The sequence below is a fragment of the Pseudopipra pipra genome, chromosome 3 (genome assembly GCF_036250125.1).
Source record: "Pseudopipra pipra isolate bDixPip1 chromosome 3, bDixPip1.hap1, whole genome shotgun sequence".
In the NCBI taxonomy this organism is placed as follows: Eukaryota; Metazoa; Chordata; class Aves; order Passeriformes; family Pipridae; genus Pseudopipra; species Pseudopipra pipra.
This window is the reverse complement of record NC_087551.1, coordinates 87,573,960-87,596,105: the sequence shown is the minus strand read 5'-3', so window position 1 is coordinate 87,596,105 and position 22,146 is coordinate 87,573,960. Positions and strand designations below refer to the sequence as shown.

General features: G+C 37.3%; 1 protein-coding gene across 10 annotated transcripts in view; it reads left to right on the top strand.

Moving 5' to 3' along the window:
* ADGRB3 (adhesion G protein-coupled receptor B3) overlaps window positions 1-22,146 on the top strand; it is a 459,919-nt gene that overhangs the window by 240,681 nt on the left and 197,092 nt on the right. For all 10 annotated transcript variants that reach the window (XM_064650227.1, XM_064650228.1, XM_064650224.1 and 7 more), the window contains 2 exons: window positions 20,860-21,006; window positions 21,755-21,830. In XM_064650227.1, the coding sequence (XP_064506297.1) occupies window positions 20,860-21,006; window positions 21,755-21,830 (223 nt within the window). The remainder of the gene's footprint in view (window positions 1-20,859; window positions 21,007-21,754; window positions 21,831-22,146) is intronic.

Below are 22,146 nucleotides of genomic sequence, written 5' to 3'. Positions count from 1 at the left end.
ACTTCTGCTCCATATATATTCATATAATTTCCTTTGCTCCAGTCTCAGCAATTCCTTGATCAGATCAATATGTTGGCTTTCAGAAGACTCAAGCTTTCTCCACTGATTAAAGGAGAAAGACTTCATGCACGCTTTGAAGATCTAGCTCATCGCAGCATCTGATTTAGTGCCTGAAGTAAATGCTCAAGAGCTATATTTCTCTCTCAATATCAAATAAGCTTATTAAATGATTCCTGTTCCCTGAAAACTTAGCTGTGAACAGTGCATAAAAGACTAGAGCTTTTTCACTCTTTTCTAAAACTTCGTATCAATGATCCTGATGAAATATGGCTGTCGGTTACTTAAGATTGAAAATTACGAATATCAATGGAATGTCTGTATGAATCTTTATCAAACAATCTTATAAATGTGGATAAAAATCCAACTTAATTCTGTAGCTGTACTCAAAGTAATAGTCATAATTGTGTAGCTCATTTTGTGCATATAATTTATTAATTAACCTTAAAGGTAAAGCTAAATAAATTAACTATTCAGAATTTTTAAATGGGTGCTATAGAAAACTGGAATAATCTATTTCCCTTCTCTACCTTATATTAAGTGGAGTAAAAGGTTCTAAAGAAATGGAAACTATAAAACATGCAGACATTCAGGCTTCAGGATCATTAAAAAGCATGCCTCCAACAGAAGCAGAAAGCAATGACTACAATTTGTGGAAATTACTTTTTGCAATATTTAAGTATATATATCTTATATGCTTGAATCCTTCCTAAATTTCAGCCTCTGTAAACTCCTTTCTGAATCATTCTGTTTTTTCACATGAGTAATTAAAAGCTATTGTTTTCTAAAGGAATCAACTTTTATGACAGGCCATTTTTTAACAGGTGCATTTAAATGTTGACCTGAGAAATTAAATATCTGAGTTTATTTACTCCTTTGTCTCAGAAAGCTGCATCTTTAAATGACTTCCAACAATTTACAAGTAGAATGAGGCTTAAAGAGATAGAAATTAAGAGTCTGTGGTGGTAACTTTGCATTAATTCAGTGATGGAGTTAATGCACACCCAAGAGAGTTCATTTCATAGTAAGGTAGTGCCAAGAAGCAGCAATCCTGTTCAGTGAAGCATAGTGTCAAGATATGCCAAACAATACAGTCCTCCCCTTAAACAGGAGTATCACAGTCCAGTAACAAGATGCGATTCTAACAGACTGATGATTCATTCTGGTATTTTTTGTCCCTGAAAGACAGTTACCACAAGAGCACCCAGCCATCATCTGATGAGGTGATCTGCTTGAGATAGTGTGGCTAAGTTACGGCAAATAGCAAAGTTCCCCCTCACTTTTAATGATTTCTACAAGGTTGTGTTACTCACTAACTACTGAAAATGAAAGAAGGAAAATTAAATAGAATTAAAGTAAAAACTCACAAATTATAAGTTAGTTAAAATAGGAATAAAGCCAGCTATTAGCTCTACATGATACTTACACTGTGTCAGAAACAGGTCTATTACCCAAAGCTCCATTGTGAATGTGGAGTTAACATGGTTTATACTGAGCTAAGGAGGTGGCATACCAGCCACCAGAGTTCTTCTTCATTTTCCAGCCTTTCGAGGGTGAGAAAAGAAAAAAAGCAAAACCAACCAACCAAACAGTAAAACACAACCTCCCAAAACAAAAATCAATCAATCAAACAGAAACAACAACCACCACAGAACAAAGAAACAAAAACCTCCAAACAAACGAAAGGAGAAAATGGAGGGGAATGTCTATCTAGAATATTAGACAAATAGACCCTCTGTGTTGAAATTATTTCCTTGGTGATAACTGTACATTTCAATTCCAAATAGTGATATAGATCGGCCTTTTTCAAACTGCATAGCCTGAAGATAACATAACAATAGAGGTAACTGACTTGAAAAATGAAATATTTCTATCCAGTTGGTTTCATTAGAGTGTTAGTGGATTAATAATATCAGAGAAAAGTATTTTTATAGTTAATAATTATTTTGGCAGTAAGATATTGTTGAGATCAAGCTTCAAAGCCATGTAAACATATGCAGATGTAATTCCGAGTAATATGTTTATGTAACTGTAATTTCTTTTTTTTTAATATGGAGAGTTGGAGTTCAGTATATGGACCAAAGATACTACTTATTTCTCTGCCATAAGATCAGATTGTATAATGGTAACTATAAACAGAGCTGAGTGACAGTAAGACCAGTTCAAACCGTCTCAAAGGATTCATTTACTAGGTGTGCCAAAATCAAGAACAGGGTCTGAAAGTTTTGAAGTATCTTTTGTGCCTTGTGATTTCTGAACCTATAAGTTCACCCATTTCATGGCATTAGTTTGCTTTCCCTTGACTTCAGGATCCCCTTTAGGACCCCCTTTGCTGCTCTGTGTCAAGGCTGAGATAGAGAATCTCTGATAAGAGTTGTGATATAAATCAGAGGGTTGTTCTTCTGTGGATGCATATAGCTTTTTCCCACTTCGGAAAATTTCAAAAGGAACTCTGCAAAATACTTTTTTTTTTTTTTCCTAAGTCTCCTTTAAAGTGGAAAGAAGAGAGAAAGAATTTTTCCTCATTTAAAATATGCGGTACAGCTCTCTGGCTTGCAGTGTTTGAATGGCACTAGGTGCATGCACAAATGCTTGAAACACCATGCAGTGGTGCTAAATAGCTTTATATTGTTGTGGATGTTTTTCTTTTTTTTTTTTTGTTTAAACACTCACTCTCCACATACTTTGAGACGTAGTCAGCCATAGGCAGCATTCCTCTGTAAATCTATTAATATAGCTTGGGAAATGGTCTTGTAGAAAAGTTATTAGATCTCACTGCTTGAATGATTTTTCATAGAATCTGTGGCTCAATGCTTATGGTCTTCTTTAATGACTGTTATTTTGTGTAATTTTTTTCTAACATATAAGATGTTCCACTTTTAGCACCAGTTACATTAGTTAATACTTAGCAGGGTTACCTATGTGCTGTTTTTTGTAATATATTGATATTAAAATCTCGTGGCCTCATGCCGTGTTCTGTACTCATTAGGCAAGTATTTTGAAAGGAGATAGATTTCAAGTACACCTCTGGGAAAATAGTGTATTAGTGTAGTCACTTGTACAGTACGTCCTGTCTCTGGTCCTGTTGTAGAGGAGCACAACTAGAATGTGAGCTGGTATCAAAGTCAAATACTTGGAAACCCGTTCATAGATGTATAAATTGTGCCCTTTGGTGAAACATATTTCGTCCCTATATTGGCACCAAAATTTCATCTCCATTGAAGTAAAGGAATGAAAAGAGACTGGCCTGCCCAAGGGAAAGAAACTGTGGAACGGTCATCAGGATGGCTGGATCTTCAGGGGTGGGCAGTCAGGTAGGCTGCTTCATCTGCACACAAAAGACTTCTCCTGTTCCTGAGGGAAATGTTTATCAAAAATATAGTGAGCTTATCCCCTCCTTTCTCATTTTAGCTTCAAGAGGATACAATATGTTCATAAAGATTAAAGGGAATGTCTTGTTTTGCCATTATGTATCTTAGATTGTTCATTGCAGAAGCATGGAATGAATGTTTTTAATGCTCATTTTGCTTTGAAAATTGCATCACTATCTAGGCAATGAAAAATAATAGTCTCCATTCACAGTCAACAATGCAAAAAGAAAAGTTAATTTCTGCAAAATGACTATCATTTAACTTTGCCAAATTGAACTTATACTTGTTTCTTGGATGAATAGTTCCACTACTGGAAGACATGGCTGGTGATTTTATATCACATTGGCTATTTTACATTTCTGGTTGTTCTTAGAAATAATTTTCAGAAGTTAAAATTATAGATATCCAAAACTCTCATAAACTGAAATGATAGAGACTGCACATCAATAGGGTAAGACATTGAAATATGGCACTACTTGGAAATGGTAGTCAACAGCAAAGTTCAGAGAATTTTGTAGTGTTTATGTACTACTGTTTATCATTTTATATGGCAAGATATTAGATGGAGTTTGCTAACTATATGTGTTTGTTCTTTGGCTGTACATGAAGCATGCATTTAGGAGTTTTCTTTTAAAGTTTGGAAACCAAGGCAAGTAACTGTAGAGGAATTTGGTCATTTTTCTTTCTTGTAGGCATTTGTTAGAATATTTTCTTCTGTTCATAATTTTGTTATTCTTTAAATTCTTTAACAGCATATTCATTCATGAGCTTTTTAGTGCATGGTTTGAGGGAGTCTCTGTCTAGTGAGCCAAATGCACACTTTTAATGGATTTTTTTTCACCGTGGATATAATTTCTATTGATAGCACCAGTTGCTGGATCCAAATTTTTACCTGTCACTCAGCATTCTCTATGTTCACTTTATTCTGCACTGTTAGTGGTTTTAGAGGTGTTTAAAGTCTCTCCTAGCTATATACCTGGATGAGATTGTTCAACCTGCACTTTATTTTTTTAATTTTAGATTTTTTTCTTTTAATTAGTGTTTCACTGAAATAAAACTAAACTTTCCATTAAAAAAATCTTAAATGAAGTTATGCTACCTCCCAGCTGTGTTGGACAGTTATCACAGGCTGTCTGACAAGCTACAAATTACTAAATTGCCAAAACACTATTTTGTTTCTTCACAGCATTTGAACCTCTTGGTGGTATGGAATGTTAGGACTTAGTGTCTATATTGCCATCTTAATCTTTCATGTTGAAAAAGTTTCATTTAGTAGAAGTATCTAAATGGGTAGAATTTTTTTTAGTTCAGATCCACTCTATAATATATTGAGGTTTGGACTAGAGGAGGAAATGATTCTGTAGTTGATGGCTAGAGTTTTCCCAATAATGTAAGAAAAACAAGGTCAAGTTACTATTCAAGTGAGACTTCTTTGTTCTCGGTGTAATTATTTGGGCCCATATGAATGTAATCTGTGACAGAAAGAGCTAAAAATGAAAGAAAGCATAATATAAAAATTCCATAAGCATAGCATAAATGTAGTACATCATTATTAAAAAGCCCGGAGAATTGCTTATTAAACATACTTTCAGGTTTTGTTTAAGGACTTCTGTCCCCCTCTTATCCTATCTTGTATATAATTTCCAACCTTATATACTTCTGTTGAATAATAAAATTGTTTATTCCTATTAATGGACTTAAATGAGCTGTTTCACTTTACTGATTTTACTTCTTTTATAACTTACGCTAAATTCTCATCCATTCTATTTTTAATGTTTATAGAATCATAGAACCATTAAAGTTGGAAAAGACCTCTGAGATCGTCGAGTCCAACCATTAACACAGCAACCCTGTGTTCACTACTAAACTGTGTCTCTAAGTGTAACATCTACATATCTTTTAAATAACTCCAGGGATGGAGACTCTACCACCTCCCTAGGCATCCTGTTCCAATGTTTTCACAACCCACTCAGTAAAGAAATTTTTCCAAATATCTAATCTAAATCTCTCCTGGCATAACTTGGGGCCATTTCCTCTTGTCTTGTTACTTGAGAGACAATAATGACCCCCACCTTGCTACTACCTCCTTTCAGGTAGTTGTAGAGAGTGATAAGGTCTTCCCTGAGCCTCCTTTGCTCCAGGCTAAACAACCCCAGTTCCCTCAGCTTCTCCTCATAAGACTTGTGCTCCAGACCCTTCACCAGCTTCATTGCCCTTCTCTGGACACACTCCAGCACCTCAAGGTCTTTCTTGTAGTGAGGGGCCCAGAACTGGACGCAGGACTCAAGGTGTGGTCTCATCAGTGCTGAGTACAGGGGGATGAGCACTGCTGTGGTCTTGCTGGCCATACTATTTCTGATACAAGCCAGGATGCCATTGGCCTTCTTGGCCACCTGGGCACACTGATGGCTCATGTTCAGCTGGCTGTCAACCAGCACCCCCAGATCCTTTTCCTACAGGCAGCTTTCCAGCCACTCCTCTCCCAAGCCTGTAGCTTGTGGGGGGCTGTTGTGACCCAAGTACAGGACCCAGCACTTGGTCTTGTTGAACCTCATACAGTTGGACTTGGCCCATTGATCCAGCCTGTCTAGATCCCTTCCTACCCTCCAGCTTCCAACACTCCCATTAACTTGGTGTCATCTGCAAACTGATGGAAGGTGCACTTGATCCCTGCATCCAGATCATGGATAAAGACATTAAGCAGAACTGGGCCCAATGCTGAGCCCTGGGGAACCCCACTAGTGACCAGCCACCCGCTAGATGTAACCACCACTCTCTGGGCATGGCTACAGAGCCAGTTTTTAACCCAGTGCACCTGTCCCAAGTCATGTGCTGCCAGCTTCTCCAGGAAAATGCTGTGGGAGACAGCCTTTGCTGTGTGAAAGGCTTTACTAAAGTCTAGGTAGACAATGTCCAAAGCCTTTCACCCTTCCACTAAGCGAGTCACCTTGTCATAGAAGGTGACCGGGTAATTCAAGCAGGACCTGCCTTTCCTAAACCCTGATCCACTGGTTGTCCTACATGTGCAACATGTTGCCCCTCAAGAGGATCTACTCACTCAAGAGCTTACCTGACATGGAGGTCAAGCTGACAGACCTGTAGTTCCCTGGATCCTCCTTCCAACCCTTCCCATGGATGTGAATGTTTGTGTAAGTTTTTGGGAAAAAATTATTCTATGTCCAATTAATTTCTTGCTCCAAGCAGTGTAACAAGTGTGTTGTTTCAGCACACACAGTGAAAGTCTCATTTCTGGAATGATGACATTAAGCACCTTTTGAAAATGGTTCATTGCCATTCAAATGTCCCTTTGCAATAAAGAGTGTAACAGTAGAGTACAAATTTTTAAATCATCAAGATTTAATTAATAGCCACATTTCATATCAAGATTGGTCCAGATTGTGCTGACCACATCTGTGCTTCTGAAAAAAGTTACTGCTTTGAAATATTATGAAATAACTGAGCATCCATACACTGGCACCATACATTGTTCCTTTTTTGTTTAGTTTAGAAATTTTGTTATGAAACTTTGCCACCAGAGTGCAGTCAGTTTGGTTTCCAATAAAGCACCATTTAGATGTTTTGGGATTAGAGACAGAAAATGCATTTAGTACATAAAAAAATATTCTATAAAAACAATAGCACTGAAGAAACTACATAGAGCAGACAGAGGAAAAAAAGGGGGAAAAAAGCAATTTTTTTTCCAGCATCCTGTAAAATACTATTTGTTGGGTAACAATACTATAATCAGGTTATGGTGGGGAAGAAAGATCATATATACTGGCATGTTTTGATTGTGCAGCTCTCCAGGGAATGATTTGTACTAGAAAAGCCATCTTGACTGTAGGTTATAATAAAAATACTGTTGGAAGGCAAGAAATATTTTTTTTACTGGTTATCTCCTAGATATAGCTGTGGAGATAATTACAGTTCCCCCAAACATGGTGTGGCAGTAATAGCAAAAGTAGACTCAAGTGTAGAATACTTCATGCTGAATAATTTTGCAGAATGAAAGTACAGGTTATTTTTAAAAGAGTTTGCAAAAATTTTCAGTAAATTAATAGCTTCTGTGGCATGTACATTCAGTCACTCTGTGTTAGGACTTTCAGGTGCAGGAAATTCATTGAAGCCATTGTGTTGTGTTGTTGGGTCCCCAAAACTGTTGATCAGTAGAAAACAAAATGCCATCCCTGCTTCTTATTTCCATATTTCATGTTCGTGATATTCCATTTAAAAATAATTCACCACAATTTTTCATGTAATAACATGAGCAAATTCTTCCTCTCCACTTTACATCATAGGTATATTGTGTTTTCTGGGATATTGCACATTTTAGAATCAAATTTTAACTTTATAGAGCTTCTACCTACAGGCAATATTTCCAGGAAATAAGGAATAGTTCACTGAAGCAGTATAGTTCCAGTTTGGGAGACTTCATACTGCAATGAACAGCACAAGAAATTAAAGTAATAACAATAGCAATAAACCCAAAATTTGTATTGGAATAACAATAAGAGAAAATAGGTTGCAGATAGGATGTAGTGCCAAAGAGATAGCAGTCACATCAGGTGTGCATGTTAGTAATGCAAGTGTTGCAGAGTCAGACACAATGACGACTCCTTTTGACTGCATCTGTCATGCCTCAGGAAAACCAGAGATGTTTTCTTCCTCACAGTACTTTCTACACGTTAGCTGTCCAAAGTGGTAGTTCTCTACTGCATGTAAAACCAAAACTGAAGGTACTGTAAGGGCATCTGAAAATCTGGTCGACAGGTCTGAATTTAAACAGACTTTTTTTTAAGAATTAGAAGCCTCTCTGCTTCAGGTATAATGCTATGTTATATCTTGAGTTAAATACTTTCACCATATTCTATGATTAGTTTTGGCACTGAGCTTAGTAATAATGTGCTTGCATTTTGTATACTCGTCACAGGCAAGGGTGAATCCAGCATTCCTAAAATGCAGTTTAAGCTCACTGTGCAATACGTACAAAATTCAGATGATTTTTTTTAAACCCTGAGAAGGCAACACAAGCAACTCTAATTAGGCATCTCTCTCTTTCAACTGCACTCAAAATGAATGAACATGTAAGGCACTTGAATTCTGACAAGGGAGACAGTAATGGTGTAACATCTGACTTAGTTGACTAGTTGACTGTTTGTTTCCATTTCTTTCTTAGCTGATTGGATCTTTTTTGATTCCTCCTCCCACAGCTTTAATAAACATGAAAAGCCTCTCATCTGGGGAGAGTGGGAGGGAAGAAGCGGGGGATGCTGGAGATGGGTTGACCAGAATTAGATAACGAGCTGAGCACAAGGTCCACATGCCATAGTGATTCATGTGATTGCGTTATAACAGCTCATAATAACCAAGCTCTGTCATTCTTTATAGGCCCAATTTTCTAGTTAAATCTTTTTTAAAGCATCTCCTCATTGTGCAGTTGTTTTATTGAAATGACCATAATAACACTAAGATATTTCTCCGGAGTTATTAAAGTTAATTTAGAATTGAACAATGTGAACAAGTAAATCAAACTCCGTCTAATTAGTATTACTTACTACTTATATTGGATAGTGTCTATATGTCCCACTGAGGTACTGAGTTTTGTTCTGCCATGCATGATATAAACAATCTAAATAAAGCATATGTGCATTATCCTGACAGTTATATTTTGCAGTGCCCAAGGGCAACCTTTGACAATCCCTTAAGCAAATCTTAATCCAGTTTATCTACTCCATGGAGAACATTCAAAATGAATTAGACATGGCTCCAGAAAACAAAGACCTAGTTATGAACTCCCGTGAGGAAGGTTAGAGTCATAGCTTCAACATGAAACTGAGACACAGGAGATTTTTGTTTCTAACAGTTCTGTTTCATATTTTCTGTGTGACTCTGTTCAAGACTATCTAGAAGGCATTTACTGTGTAGATGTTGCAGCATATGCTTTATCAGGTGCTGGGTTCAGGGAAAAGCAAGAGTAAGCTGCTCTGTGAGAGAAACAGGAGACGACAGGGCATGCACAGCAGCCTTGCTGGCAAAGGGGAGGTCCCACAGCATCCAAACAAGAGCAGAGGAGGTCTGTGAAAGTAGCCAGGCCCAGCTAATATTTCAGATCAGCAGACAAGTCCATAGCAATGAGGTAGATCTGATGTCAAGCTAAGAAATCGTATCAAAGCATCAGGGTCAGAATCTGGTCCAGTGGTCCTTAGGAAAGTCCATAGTGATAGGTCACTAGACCTTAACATGGAATCCACAGGTCAAGGTTAAGACAGCCAAAATACATGGCCAGCACAGTCATAGTAGATTCAACTTAAGTGCAGCTCCCAAGTGAAGGGGCAGGGGGCCCAACTTCTCACAACCCTTTTCACTATAGTTTGATCTAAGTTACAAAATTACATAAATTAGGAGCAGATTTTAAGCATGTGCAGCTTAAAATGTAGAGGGGTGGCAGTGTGTGTGTTTAATAGGGATGCACTGGCACTGACAGCTTGGCCATTGTGGTGAATACAAAAGTCAGAATACTAGATGTCCATTAGAGAATTAGTCTGATGCTTACCAGGAAATGCTAAGCTTACGACTGAATTCTTTCTGTCTTCTAAATTATCAGACTCAACAATTTAGTAAAACACTAATTTGAGACATCTCTTGGTTATCTGGGATGAATTAAGCAAACCTGCCTTTCTTTTGAACCCTTGGTTTATGTATTGTGCCTGTTGTCAAATGAGTATTCAAGTAGGGGTTTGGTCTTCCTTTCCTCCTAGATAGTTCAGGTTTTAATGGTGAATCCTAGTGGATATTCTCATCCAAGAAAAGAAAGGTATGGTTTATAATGCCCACAGATGGGTACCCTGTGTTCAGAGGCAAACGTCATTGCATGCAGATCTTCCTACTTCAAGTGATCAAAACATTAGCTCAGTAGTCTAACAAGTAATGTTAGACCAGCAAGTCTTCCTCTGACTTGCCTGGGTTTTAAAATAGAAAGCAACTGCAGATGCATTTAATGAGGAGACCAATCTGGTTAGTAAACATACCTACAGGTTTGAACTTTTTGGGGATCTTATCTGTCTAATTTCTCAATCTTTATGGAGCTGAAGTGTAAAGAAAGCACTGGCTTCTTCTTCAGCTTCTGGAAAGGCGCATGGAGAAATTTGTACATGGCTGGTGAATTGCTGTTAAAAGGCCACCTGCAATCATTTCCTCCATATCGACTGTTTTGTGGAATATGGCTTTTAATCAGTCTCCACTTTTTAGGATTCACTGGCTGTTTTCCTACTATTAATCTCTACATTTCTATATCAGAATAATTTACAGTTCTTTTAGTTTTAGTTTTCTCAGTGTTAACAGAAAGTTCTTCACAATGCCATTTTTTATGATTATGAAAAAGCTGTTCAACAGTAAAATACAGTAGAGATCTGTTTCTAGTCTGCTGCAAAAAGCTGTGATTAAAAACATATATTGATTCCACTGTTTTATTTTGTTTCCTCTGTGTGTGGCTTTTCTACATCACATCTTCTATCTCCATGTCTGAGAATTTACTTCTTAAATCATCTTTCAATATCCTGCATAACTTAGTCATGAATGATAGGTTTAGTTGTCATTTCCCTAGAGGTAAGACAGAGAATAGCCATCTTTTCTTCACTTCTATTTACTGCTTCTGGGAAGCAATCATCCTACCTCTGCTCTTCATCTCCCCAAGCAATGTAATGTCCACAGAATATTTTTATCAATTCCCTGCTAATGATTTTTATATCTGTTTGACTCCTTACTGATCTCCTGTCCTCTGTCAAATCCCCTCTCTATCTTTTTAATAGTTTTTAGTGGATATCTAATCATCAGTAAACTTGATAAATAAACATATAAATGATGTCTCATTCTCAGCTTTTCTTCTTTCTTCCTTTCTCTGACAGCTTCATCATCATTCCCACCTTCTGAGCTCAGTACCTTAATATTACCTTCGGTTTCACTCTCTTTGCTCTCATTATCAGCTAGAATCATCAGCAGAGACACTTTTTCAAGTCACCTTGGTGACTAAAAAATGCTTGGTTTCTACACCTTCCCTGCACAGTCAATCTAAAATGGTGTTGCAGGTGACCTTGCCCACTCAGTATTACCATGGTTTTCAACTTTGTGTGTAAATTAAAACTCATTCACTGAAATGCCAAATCATTCTATGTCCTGCACCATTCTCCATTTTCTGTCTTTCTTGATGCTGAGTCTTTCTTTTCCTTAAGAAGTTTTTTATGACAAGGCAAGAGTTGCTGCTGGAGACCCTAGTTTTAGTAGCATGAATGCACAGTGATACTAAGAAGAATGGAAAAAAATAAAGTTCCTTGAGAAACACAGAGTACCTTTGATGTGGCTCTTGGTCAGTTTGGCTGCTCATATCTTTATCTTCTTCAAAATAATGCCTAGAAGATGGAGTTTTCTTCTAGTTAATGACGTACAGCTTCCTACCATGTGTTTAAAGCATTTTTCTAAATAATCACACATTTCAGGAAGCATTCCATTTATCATGAGAGTACATTTTCTTCTGACTGCTCATAAAAAATTGTTTACATTTTCAGTAGTTCAGTTGGGTTCTCTTCAAACTTGTGACTTAGATTAGCAAATTGATTTTGTTTTTTATGTTCCACATTTAGCAGCTTCCAATAGCCATAATAAATATAGAATGTGCATTACTAGTTAGTATATAGTAACAATGATTAAAAATTATAAAAATGCTAAGATTTTAATTTTTCCCCTAGGGGCACCTGCAGAAGTAGCATCTGGAATATGTACAAATTCTATGAAAATATAGCTATTTCTATATACTAACTCTTTCTCAGGAAATCAAAGTTATATTTTCCATAATTATTTTTAAAGAAGGTTTTTATTGTCTGTAAAAACAATTTTTAATGTTTAATTATTGTTTAAACTTTTAATTTTAATTATTAAATTTTATTTCCATACCTGGAGCAAGGAAAGGTTTGGTAAAAGAGGAATTAAAAATAAATTTATCTATTTTAATTTTATTAATCTAGGTTAGTTATCATAACAAATGTGCAATCAGAAATCACTTATGAGACTGCGTATGTATTATTTTACAACAAAAATGGTAATGGGTAACTCTCTTCCACACTACACTGTCTACGGACAACAGAAGGGAGATACTCAGAGATCACTGTTAAGGTAGCTTCTTGATTAACCTAAAGCATTATTCTTAACCTTCAAATGATGAGCCTATTTAAGGCACTGTGTGTTTGACACCAAAGGAAGGACTCATGCAAAGTTCATACCTGATTAGTGAAAATACCTATGAAATATCTACTACTGCTTTAGCCTGTGTTGGTACTGTGTTTTGCTGCCCAAAGCTTGAATAGTGAGACAGTAGCTGCTTTGGGCTGAAGCTTCAGGGATGCAAGTGCACAGCAGCCATCTAGGGACATCCCTTTCTTGTCTGCCCCTGGAGCAGTGAGTTCTAATTTAAGAAGTTATCATTTCTGTGTTGATAGTCATTAGACTATCATTAGAACTAATATTTGAAGTTCTGTTAAGATATAATTTCATAGGAGCATTTTTCTGACTGTAGTTTGATGTTGGTTCACTGCAAGGAGATTTCAGGAGTATTATTTAGAGAAGGAAAATTACCCTGTTTTTCTTATGTTCATATAAGAGGATGCCAATTCACCACAGTCCTTCTGTTATACATAATCTTGTAGGTGGTAAAAGGTGGGTTTATTTTTGTACTGAAGAAAGGGTTTTAAAGGAGATCATCAAGCATGCTTACATGCAGAGTTCTGTAGCAAATCCAGAGATCCACAAATCAATCTCCTTTAAATGGGGGTTTCACCTGTGTTTGTTGCAGGTTGTCTTTAAAATTATGGAGTTTAAGTGGATAGAGCAAATATGTTATGAATATCATCTTCAGTATGTCCATCTGGCTCTTTGTTGATGGTCCAGACAAGAGTTTGTTCCCCATGTATCCAGCATGGGCTGACTTAAGCAAGCTTATTTATTCTACAAAAAACAAGGGTTCTACATTTCAGATCAAAAGAATAATTCTAAAATGTATAAATATTGTTCTAATTGAATATTCTTAACAGAGATATTTGCAGAGATACTCAGTATTCTGAATTTTAACACAAAAATCCTTTCAGGTTCTTTGTTCAGAACGTGTGACAATGGTAGTTCTATTTTATCCAGAAATTAATTTAGCAGGAGCTGTCACAGAAGGGCAGTATAACATCCACTGTCTCGATATTCAAAACCTATTATGTGAGGAACTCAAGTTTACTAAATGCTGAATAATATATACCTAGCATGCTGTCAATGGACAAATCAAAATAGGATAGAAAAAGAGCAAACAATGCTAATATACACAGTCATTCTCTGTTGTCTGTAAGTGGAATGCAATCAAATTCAGAGTTCTGCTTTCTTGCTCTGAAAGGAAGGGTTAAGCAGAAGTTGGCATCCTACGCTGAAGATACCTGTATAGGGTTTTCCAATTCAGTCAAAATACTGATGCCTTTCTAAAATAATTGATTCCCATTCATCTGTATCTTAAGTTATTGCAAATTAGAGATCAATATAGTTACTGTGCTATAAAGCACAACAAACCCAGAATGTTATCACTTAAGAGAAAGGAGAGTCAGAACTGGTATTGCAACTGAAGGGAGACCTCAGTAGCAACCTGTAGACCAGGTCTACAACTTCCTCCATGAGGGGAAGTGGAGGGGCCAGCAACCAGACTTGTCTCTCTGGTGACCAGTGACAAAAGTGGAGGAAATGGCATGAAGCTGTATGGATGGGGTTTAGGTTGGTTTAGAAAAGATTCTTCACCCAGAGGGTGGTTGGGCACTGGAATGGGCTTCATAGCACCAAGCCTGACAGAGTTCAGCAAGTGTTTGGACAATGCTTTCAGGGATATGGTGTGACTCTGGGGGCTGTCCTGTGCAGGGCCAAGAGTTGGACTGGATGATTTATCCTGGGAACTACTGACCAATCAGCCTCACCTCTGTGTCTGGGAAGATTGTGGAACAGATCCTCCTAGAAGCTATGTTAGAGCATGTGGAGGACAGAGAGGTGATTTGAGACAGCCAGCACAGCTTCACCAAGGGAAAGTCCTGCCTCACCAATCTGTTGTCCTTCTTCGATGGAGTGACTACATCAGTGGATAAGGGAAGGGCTACAGGTGTCATTTATCTGGACTTTTGTAAAGCCTTTGAAATGGTCCCCCACTGCATCCTTTTCTCTAAATTGAAGAGAGATGGATTAAGTGAGTGGATTGTTAGATGGATAAAAAAGTTGGAGTGGGCCATCACACCCAGAGCGTAGTGGTATCAATGGCCCAACAAACATCACTGACAAGCAGTGTCCCTCAGGGGTTGCTACTGGGACCATTGTTATTTAATACCTTCATTACATAGATGAAGGGATCCAGTGCACCCTCAGCAAATTTGCAAATGACACCAAGCTGAGTGGTGCACTTGACACATCTGAAGGACGGGATGCCACCTAGAAGGACCTGGACAAGCTTAACAAGTGGGTTCATGGGAATCTCATGCAGTTTAAGAAGACTAAGTGCAAGGGGACAGACGCGGGGCAGGGCAATCCCCAGTATCGATACAGGCTGGGGGATAAACAGATCAAGAGCACCCCTGCTGAGAAAGACTTGGAGCTGCTTCTGGATGAGAGGCTGGATCTGAGCCGGCAATGTGCACTTGCAGCCCAGAAAGTCAATTGTATCCTGGGCTGCATCAAAAGCAGTGTGGCCAGCAGGTCGAGGGTGGTGATTCTGCCCCTCTGCTCTGGTGAGACCCCACCTGGAATCCTGCATCCTGCTCTGGGATCCCCAGCACAGGAAGAACACCAACCTTCCTGTGAGTCCAGAGGAGGCCACCAAGTTGATTAGAGTGATGGAACACTGCTTCTGTGAGGAAAGGCTGACAGAATTGGGCTTCTTCAGCCTGTAGAAAAGAAGGCTCCAGGATGACCTAATTGCAGCCTTCCAGTACCTGAAGGGAGCCTACAAGGAAGATAGAGAGACTATTTATAAGAGCGTGTAGTGACAGGACAAGGGGGAATGGCTTCAAACTAAAAGATTAGATTAGATATTAGGAAAAAATTTTTTACTGTGAGGGTGGTGAGGCACTGGCACAGGTTGCCCAGAGAAGCTGTGGATACCCCATCCCTGGAAGTATTGAAGGTCAGGTTGGATGGAGCTCTGTGCAACCTGGTCTAGTGAAAAGTGTACCTGCCCATGGCGGTGGAGTTGGAACTAGATGATCTTTAAGGTCCCTTCTAACCCAGACCATTCTATGATTCTATGATCCTTGTGGGTCCCTTTCAACTCAAGATATTCTGTGATTCTATGATCCTCTTTTGTAAATACATGAATGCTACAGAATTCAGACTCTTTGAGCATCTTTTGTAAAGATTTTGGTTCAGTGTTTGATAAGGATAGGAATCAACTGTTTGATTTGGCTTATGTTCTAATTTTAAAACCTAAACTTCTTATGTGAGAGCTGAAGTTGCATTTAGTCCATGAGCAAACATGCAGTTGTTTTTCTATCATGCCTTCCAGTGAATCTAATTTCCTGTTCAAAGTGATTAATATTATTCAAGGGGCTAATTCTGAAATGTTACTGGTTTTGTTGAACACAGGGGGCTAATGGATGAATACTAAAGAGAAAGGGACAATGATTCATGCCACTTGTTTGGTTGCTTCATCTTTTGTTGTTTAGCAACCCAGATCAGTCAGAGAGCTACTAGAAGTTGCATTAGGCAGCTTGTAACTCACTCAAGATTATAAGGATCAAGGCAATACATTTCAGCGTTTCTTTTCTAGGTCATGATCTACAAGAACTACGTATTTTCAGTCAGAGTTTTATTGAGAAATTATTAACCACTTTTATGCTGTTTCAAATAAACTGCTGAAATACCATTCACATATTACTGTGTGTAGTCAGCTCATTTAGATAGTGATGGAAAATTCTCTATTCCTATCAGTTTGGCATTAATCAGTTCAAAAGATACTTTATATTATTCAGTAAGTAAAAACAGTTGGTATTTGCCAATTCTGAAATTTTCAGTAGAGCAATATCAAACAGGTTGTCTGCAACTGCAGCATGAAAATTAAATAAAGGCAAAAATAGATGTATTGGTAAAGGATATTAAAAATTAATCCATTAGGACTCAAAGGAATCACTAAATTGATTAGATTAGACTACTTATATTTTTTCTGAATCAATAATTGTTATGGAATCATCAAATATGTATGTGTTCTTATGTGCAATTGAACCACTGTCTTGTAATTTATACTAAAATGCATCAAAAAAATGCTCGAAGAATCTTCTTGTCTCAACATGCAACTCACACTGGAGCTTTTCCTCAAGTCCTGTCACTGGTCACAAGAGTGAAGAGATCACTACTTGCCCCTCCACTTCTCCTCATGAAGATGTTGAAGACCACAGTGAGGTTCTCCCCTCAGTCCCATCTACTCCAGGCTAAACAAGCTGAGTGACCTCAGCCATTCTTCATACGGCTTCCCCTCAAGGCCCTTCACCATCTTCATTGCCCTCCTTTGCACACACTCTAAGAGCTTAATATCTTTCTTACATTGTGGTTCCTGAAACTGCACATAATATTCAAGGTGAGGCTGCACCAGTGCAGAGCAGAGCGGGACAATCCCCTCCCTGGGGGCAAAGCTGGCGATGCTTTGCCTGATGGCCCCTCCTGGCTGCCAGGGCACTGCTGACTCATATTCAACTTGCCAGGACCCTTTCCACAGCACTTCTCTCCAGCCTCTCATTTCCTGGTCTATGAACATGAGCAGCTGCAGAATCCAGCACTTCCCCTGTTGAACTTCTTATGGTTGGTGATTGCCCAACTCTCTAATTTGTCGAGGTCTCTCTGCAGGGCCTCTCTGGAGGGAGTCAATAGCTCCTCCCAGTTTTGTGTCATCTTCAAACTTGCTCAGTATTCCTTTGAGTCCCATGTCCAAGTAATTTATGACGATGTTGAAGAGAACTGGGCCGAAAATGTATTCCTCAACAATTTATTTTTTTCACCGATGCCTGGAATATCATAGGAATTGCAATAATACAAATAAATAAAAAAAAGAGAATTTTCCATATTGGAAGAGTTTTGGTTAATTGTGTCTACAGCAGTGTATGTGCAAACTGTAAGAATGGTTACTTATCAGTATGATGTCTTCAGCATAAAAAGTCCAGGAAAATGTAATCAGATTAGAACAGAATAAGGTATTACAGCAATAACTCAAATATGGTTTTGTCTGAGGCAGTAAGACATGCTGTATGTTTTGTATATGGTGTATATGAGAATTTTGAGAGTTCCTTAATTTAACATGACATGTGAAGATTTTTTCAGCTTCTGCTAAGATCATTTTCATTTTAGTTTTTCTTTTTTATTCTGCTTTTTCATCTTTGTCCTCCCAATTTACATTCTTATTGTTATCAATATTCTCTTTGACTGTTTTTCCAGTATTATACAGCTTGTATGTATGTATAAACAAGCAAAAATCCAATGCCTGTAAGTGAACTTGTTTGCCAGTGTTCCATCTCACAAATTCAGAACATAATGTTTTGGTATGGAAATTTAAAATAATAAAAAAAAAAACCTTATGAGAAACCTTTTTTTTTTCAAATGACAAAAAGTGCTTGTGTGGCAGTGGGAGAACTGAATCATTTGGGTTCCAGTATTTGAAGCATTGTTTTCTACTACAATAAAAAAAATACAATGAAGTACAAACTGAATAACGTCGTATTATCTATGTATAAGAAACTCACATTTGAGTTTTTAATGTATGAATGACCCGGCACATAAATAATATACATTTCCCTCTAAAAAGTCTGTTGATTTTTGTGCTCACAATAAGCGATTATTTTATGCTGCAGATTAAAACCAAGTTAGAGAGCCTCACTTCCCGATGGAAATACTGCTGATCATGCTCCGAAGTTTCGCTGGAATGAATTGTAGACTAATATTGAATAAGAATATTAGCTTTCCTAAAATGTAAAAATATAAAAATACAAAATGCAGTTCACAGTGGCACCAAAGAGGTGGGAATTGTTTCATGTATCCATCTGATCATGTTGATGGACTGAGAAAGTTTCTTCCAGTCAAATTCAAGCAAATTATCTTACACCTTAAAGCATCAGTGCCGTGTTAGGCACGTCCTCATGGAATCATTCGGCAAAGTGGCTAAAGAAGGATCAAATAATCTGTGTGGATCTGTGGGAGGCAAACTTTGAAAGACATGGAACAAGCACTTAGGCAAATCTGTTTCAATTACTGATTTATACAGTGTAATCTGTCTATGCAAAATCTCCAGGATGTTAAGATTGCATCTTCTGTTAAATTAAGTACAGACACTTTTGTTCGATTGTGAGTAGAAAAAAGCCCACTTGTCTGCACTGTGAATGGGAATATATAGAATCATAGAAGCATTTAGGTTAGAAAAGAGCTTCCAGATTATTGAGTCTAACCATGAACCTGAGACTGCCCAGCCATAAGTCAAATGTTTAGGCTTTATGTTCTGTTTTTGTTATTTACCACCTAAACATTAACAAGTATTTTGGAGTTCTTGGTTCTAAGTAGTGTTTAGGTACCATGATAAATGGGCCTATTTAAAATACAGAGAGAGACAGAGTACAGAGAATATTATCCTAGACCCTCACCATTTATCCAGTCCTAAAGTGGATTTCTGTATTGCAGAGTGAATTTCATTGAATAACATTGATTTCCTATTTCAATAAAGGGAACTGTCATCCAAAAGGTAGATGAAATATTAAGGCTCTACTAGCTAATTAGATACATAGATAGGTATATGCACAGATAAATACTGTGCAAGTAAAAAAAAAACCAAAACCCACTATTCTCTTATACAGGCTGTATTTAATTTTGAAAACTAAATAACTGTTGGTTTAATTTTATTTATGTGGAAAATAAAACAAAATTCTTTTTAGATTTTAAGAACTATGGGGGAAAATCCATTTTTACAGTGCTAATATATTCTGTATAACCATTGATTGCATATGAAAACACGCAATCTATTTTATGCCCCGGTAATTCTGAAACACCTGAAGTCTATTCCCTCCACACACCACCTGAAAATTCATAAGATTAAGCATCCCTTTAGGGCTGAGAATGTATTTGTCAATTGCAGCCTAGAGGGATTGTAACTAGCACTATAAAGCCCTGATGATAGTTTTATAATGGAAAGCCTGAAACAACTTCAAGTACCACCTCGTTAATGTGATTCTGTAATACATAACAGTCTAATTTGAAAATAAGAGTCGGTTATCGAGGAATACATTTGTGAAGTTAATATTGTTGCCCTCTTAATTTTCTTCTTCTCTTGGACTGGAATTACAGTTTTCTTTCAACTAAAATCCACTGATGAGACACCTAATGGTTTTCTGCTTTAATTTTGATGTTCTGATTGTTTTACAGTTGTCCCCCATTGTCTTTATGTAAACCCCCTTTCAGAATCCTTGCAGTGAAATCGTTATGCTCATCAAAGTATAGTCCTGATGTCCAAACTCTTCCAATTGCATTAGCCTCTTCATAAATTGATCAGCAAGTGCGTTGGGCAGGAAATGGCTATCAACACGGCTTACATTAAGAATGGAGCTAGTGCTCCAAATGTGTTGTTTGTCATCTTTCTGAGTATACATAAATGCTTGCAGCCCTGTCAGTTCCTTAAAAGTATTTTGAGTCTTACTAGACACGGACAGTGTTGCCATGGAGCTGTGCTGAGATTTCACAGCAAAGCTGAAACTGATTTCCAGATCATAGCTGAGTTAGGAAATGGGGAGAAAATGAAAATGAGCAAACAGAATTCTAAACTGGAAGTTAGGGTTTTTGATGGGAAAAGTATAATTAAGAATTCAGAATGGAGATTATTCTTTCAAGAAAAAGAAATCAAGTGTTATACTGCATTACTGTCTTTTGTGTGCAAACAATGGTCTTTTAATATGTGAATCTCCTTATGTATCTATCTTGAAATTGTGCCTGTATAGAGGACAAAAGTTCTGTAATTGTTTCATTAGCCAACACCTAGCAGTTATGTTTTCCAAAGCAATTTGCAGCATCCTCTTCCTTTCATTGTCACATTTGATGATTTTAGAATTTCCTCTGAAGACACGACAATGTCCTTATGTGTGAATTTCAGGGTATAAGCCAGTACATTCAATAATCCCTGTTAAGAAACTTAATCAGAATCTAGCTGACAAATGATATAATCTATACCACACAACTAATCCATGGTAGAACTGCATAATAAACAGAAGATTATGCTTTCTGTACCAGTTAATGTCCTATGAATTCCTGCTTTACTTGAAATGTATCATTAAAAGCTTTTGTTATTCTTGTACTGTTGACATTGTATGATGCTTTAACATATGAAACCCAATTGTATGATTTCTCTTACTAGTGGCTAGCATTCAGAAGCTTCCTGCTGCATCTGTTTTAACCGACATCAATTTCCCCATGAAAGGAAGAAAAGGAATGGTTGATTGGGCACGAAACTCAGAAGACAGGGTTGTCATTCCAAAAAATATCTTCACTCCTATGTCAACAGGTAAAGAAGCATATCAGCATGTTGATTTTTTTGTTAGCTTTAGCAAGGAAACTCAGAATCTTTGACTCATAGGACCACTTTGTCTCATAACCACTCATAGGAGTGGTTATTTTTTCCATCTTCAAAAGGAATCCAGTACTCATAGTTTATCCTGGGGGAAATGATGGGGCATTATTTCAGCACACTGAACAAAAAGTGGTACAGAAATCCTAGAGATTACTTTCTACACCAAAGAGACAGTGCTTTGCTTAGTTATTGTGCACAGGATTTGATCTGTGGTGGTACGAGGTGAGCTGAAGTGCAGCTCTGCTGAACCCCTTGAAGCTTCTTCACTCCAGCAGACTGAGTCATTCAATCCATCTCTTACCAAAGCATGCTCAGCAGGCAAATTACTCTAACTTCAGGTACAATTTACAAATACCTTGCAGTACAGATCTCTGACATCAGAGAATTCACTAGGCATTAAAGACATTCTTGGAGAATACTAAATTATAAAGGTAAATGAACTAGAATGGATGTTGGTATACAATGATGGATTTTTTTGAAAATGTGATTTTCAATGGCTTAAATCTTTTGATATGTTCCTGGCAATGCTACATCTTTATGAGAGACTTCCAGGATATAATTCAAAATTATGCTGGTTTATTTAAAATAAAACTCATATTACAGAGATAAATGGTATTCACAGTTCTCTATGATGATGAAAGCTTGGGAGAGTTTTAAAATCTTTTTTCCTTACTCTTTTCAGAACTAGATGAATCAACTGTATTTGTACTTGGAGCAGTGCTATACAAAAATTTAGAACTCATTTTGCCCACTTTGAGGTAAGAAATTTCATAAATGCAGTATGAATTAAACTATTTCAGAATCATAACCATCCTGCATGTAAGGATAAAAGCAGACAGCCAAGACTGCCTTTGCACGTTAGTACTACTGGATTTTTCCTGATCTTTAAAATGTATATGCATATATTCATCTTTCCTTCATACTTAGTCACTTATATGATGCAAATAACCTTTTTTACAAATTAGCTTAATTTACATTTTATGTTATCTATATTAAGCTTAATTACAGAAATGTTTTATTAGAAGTACTCACACTGATGTACAGTAATGCCCAGGCCTCTTATACTTGTGCTTC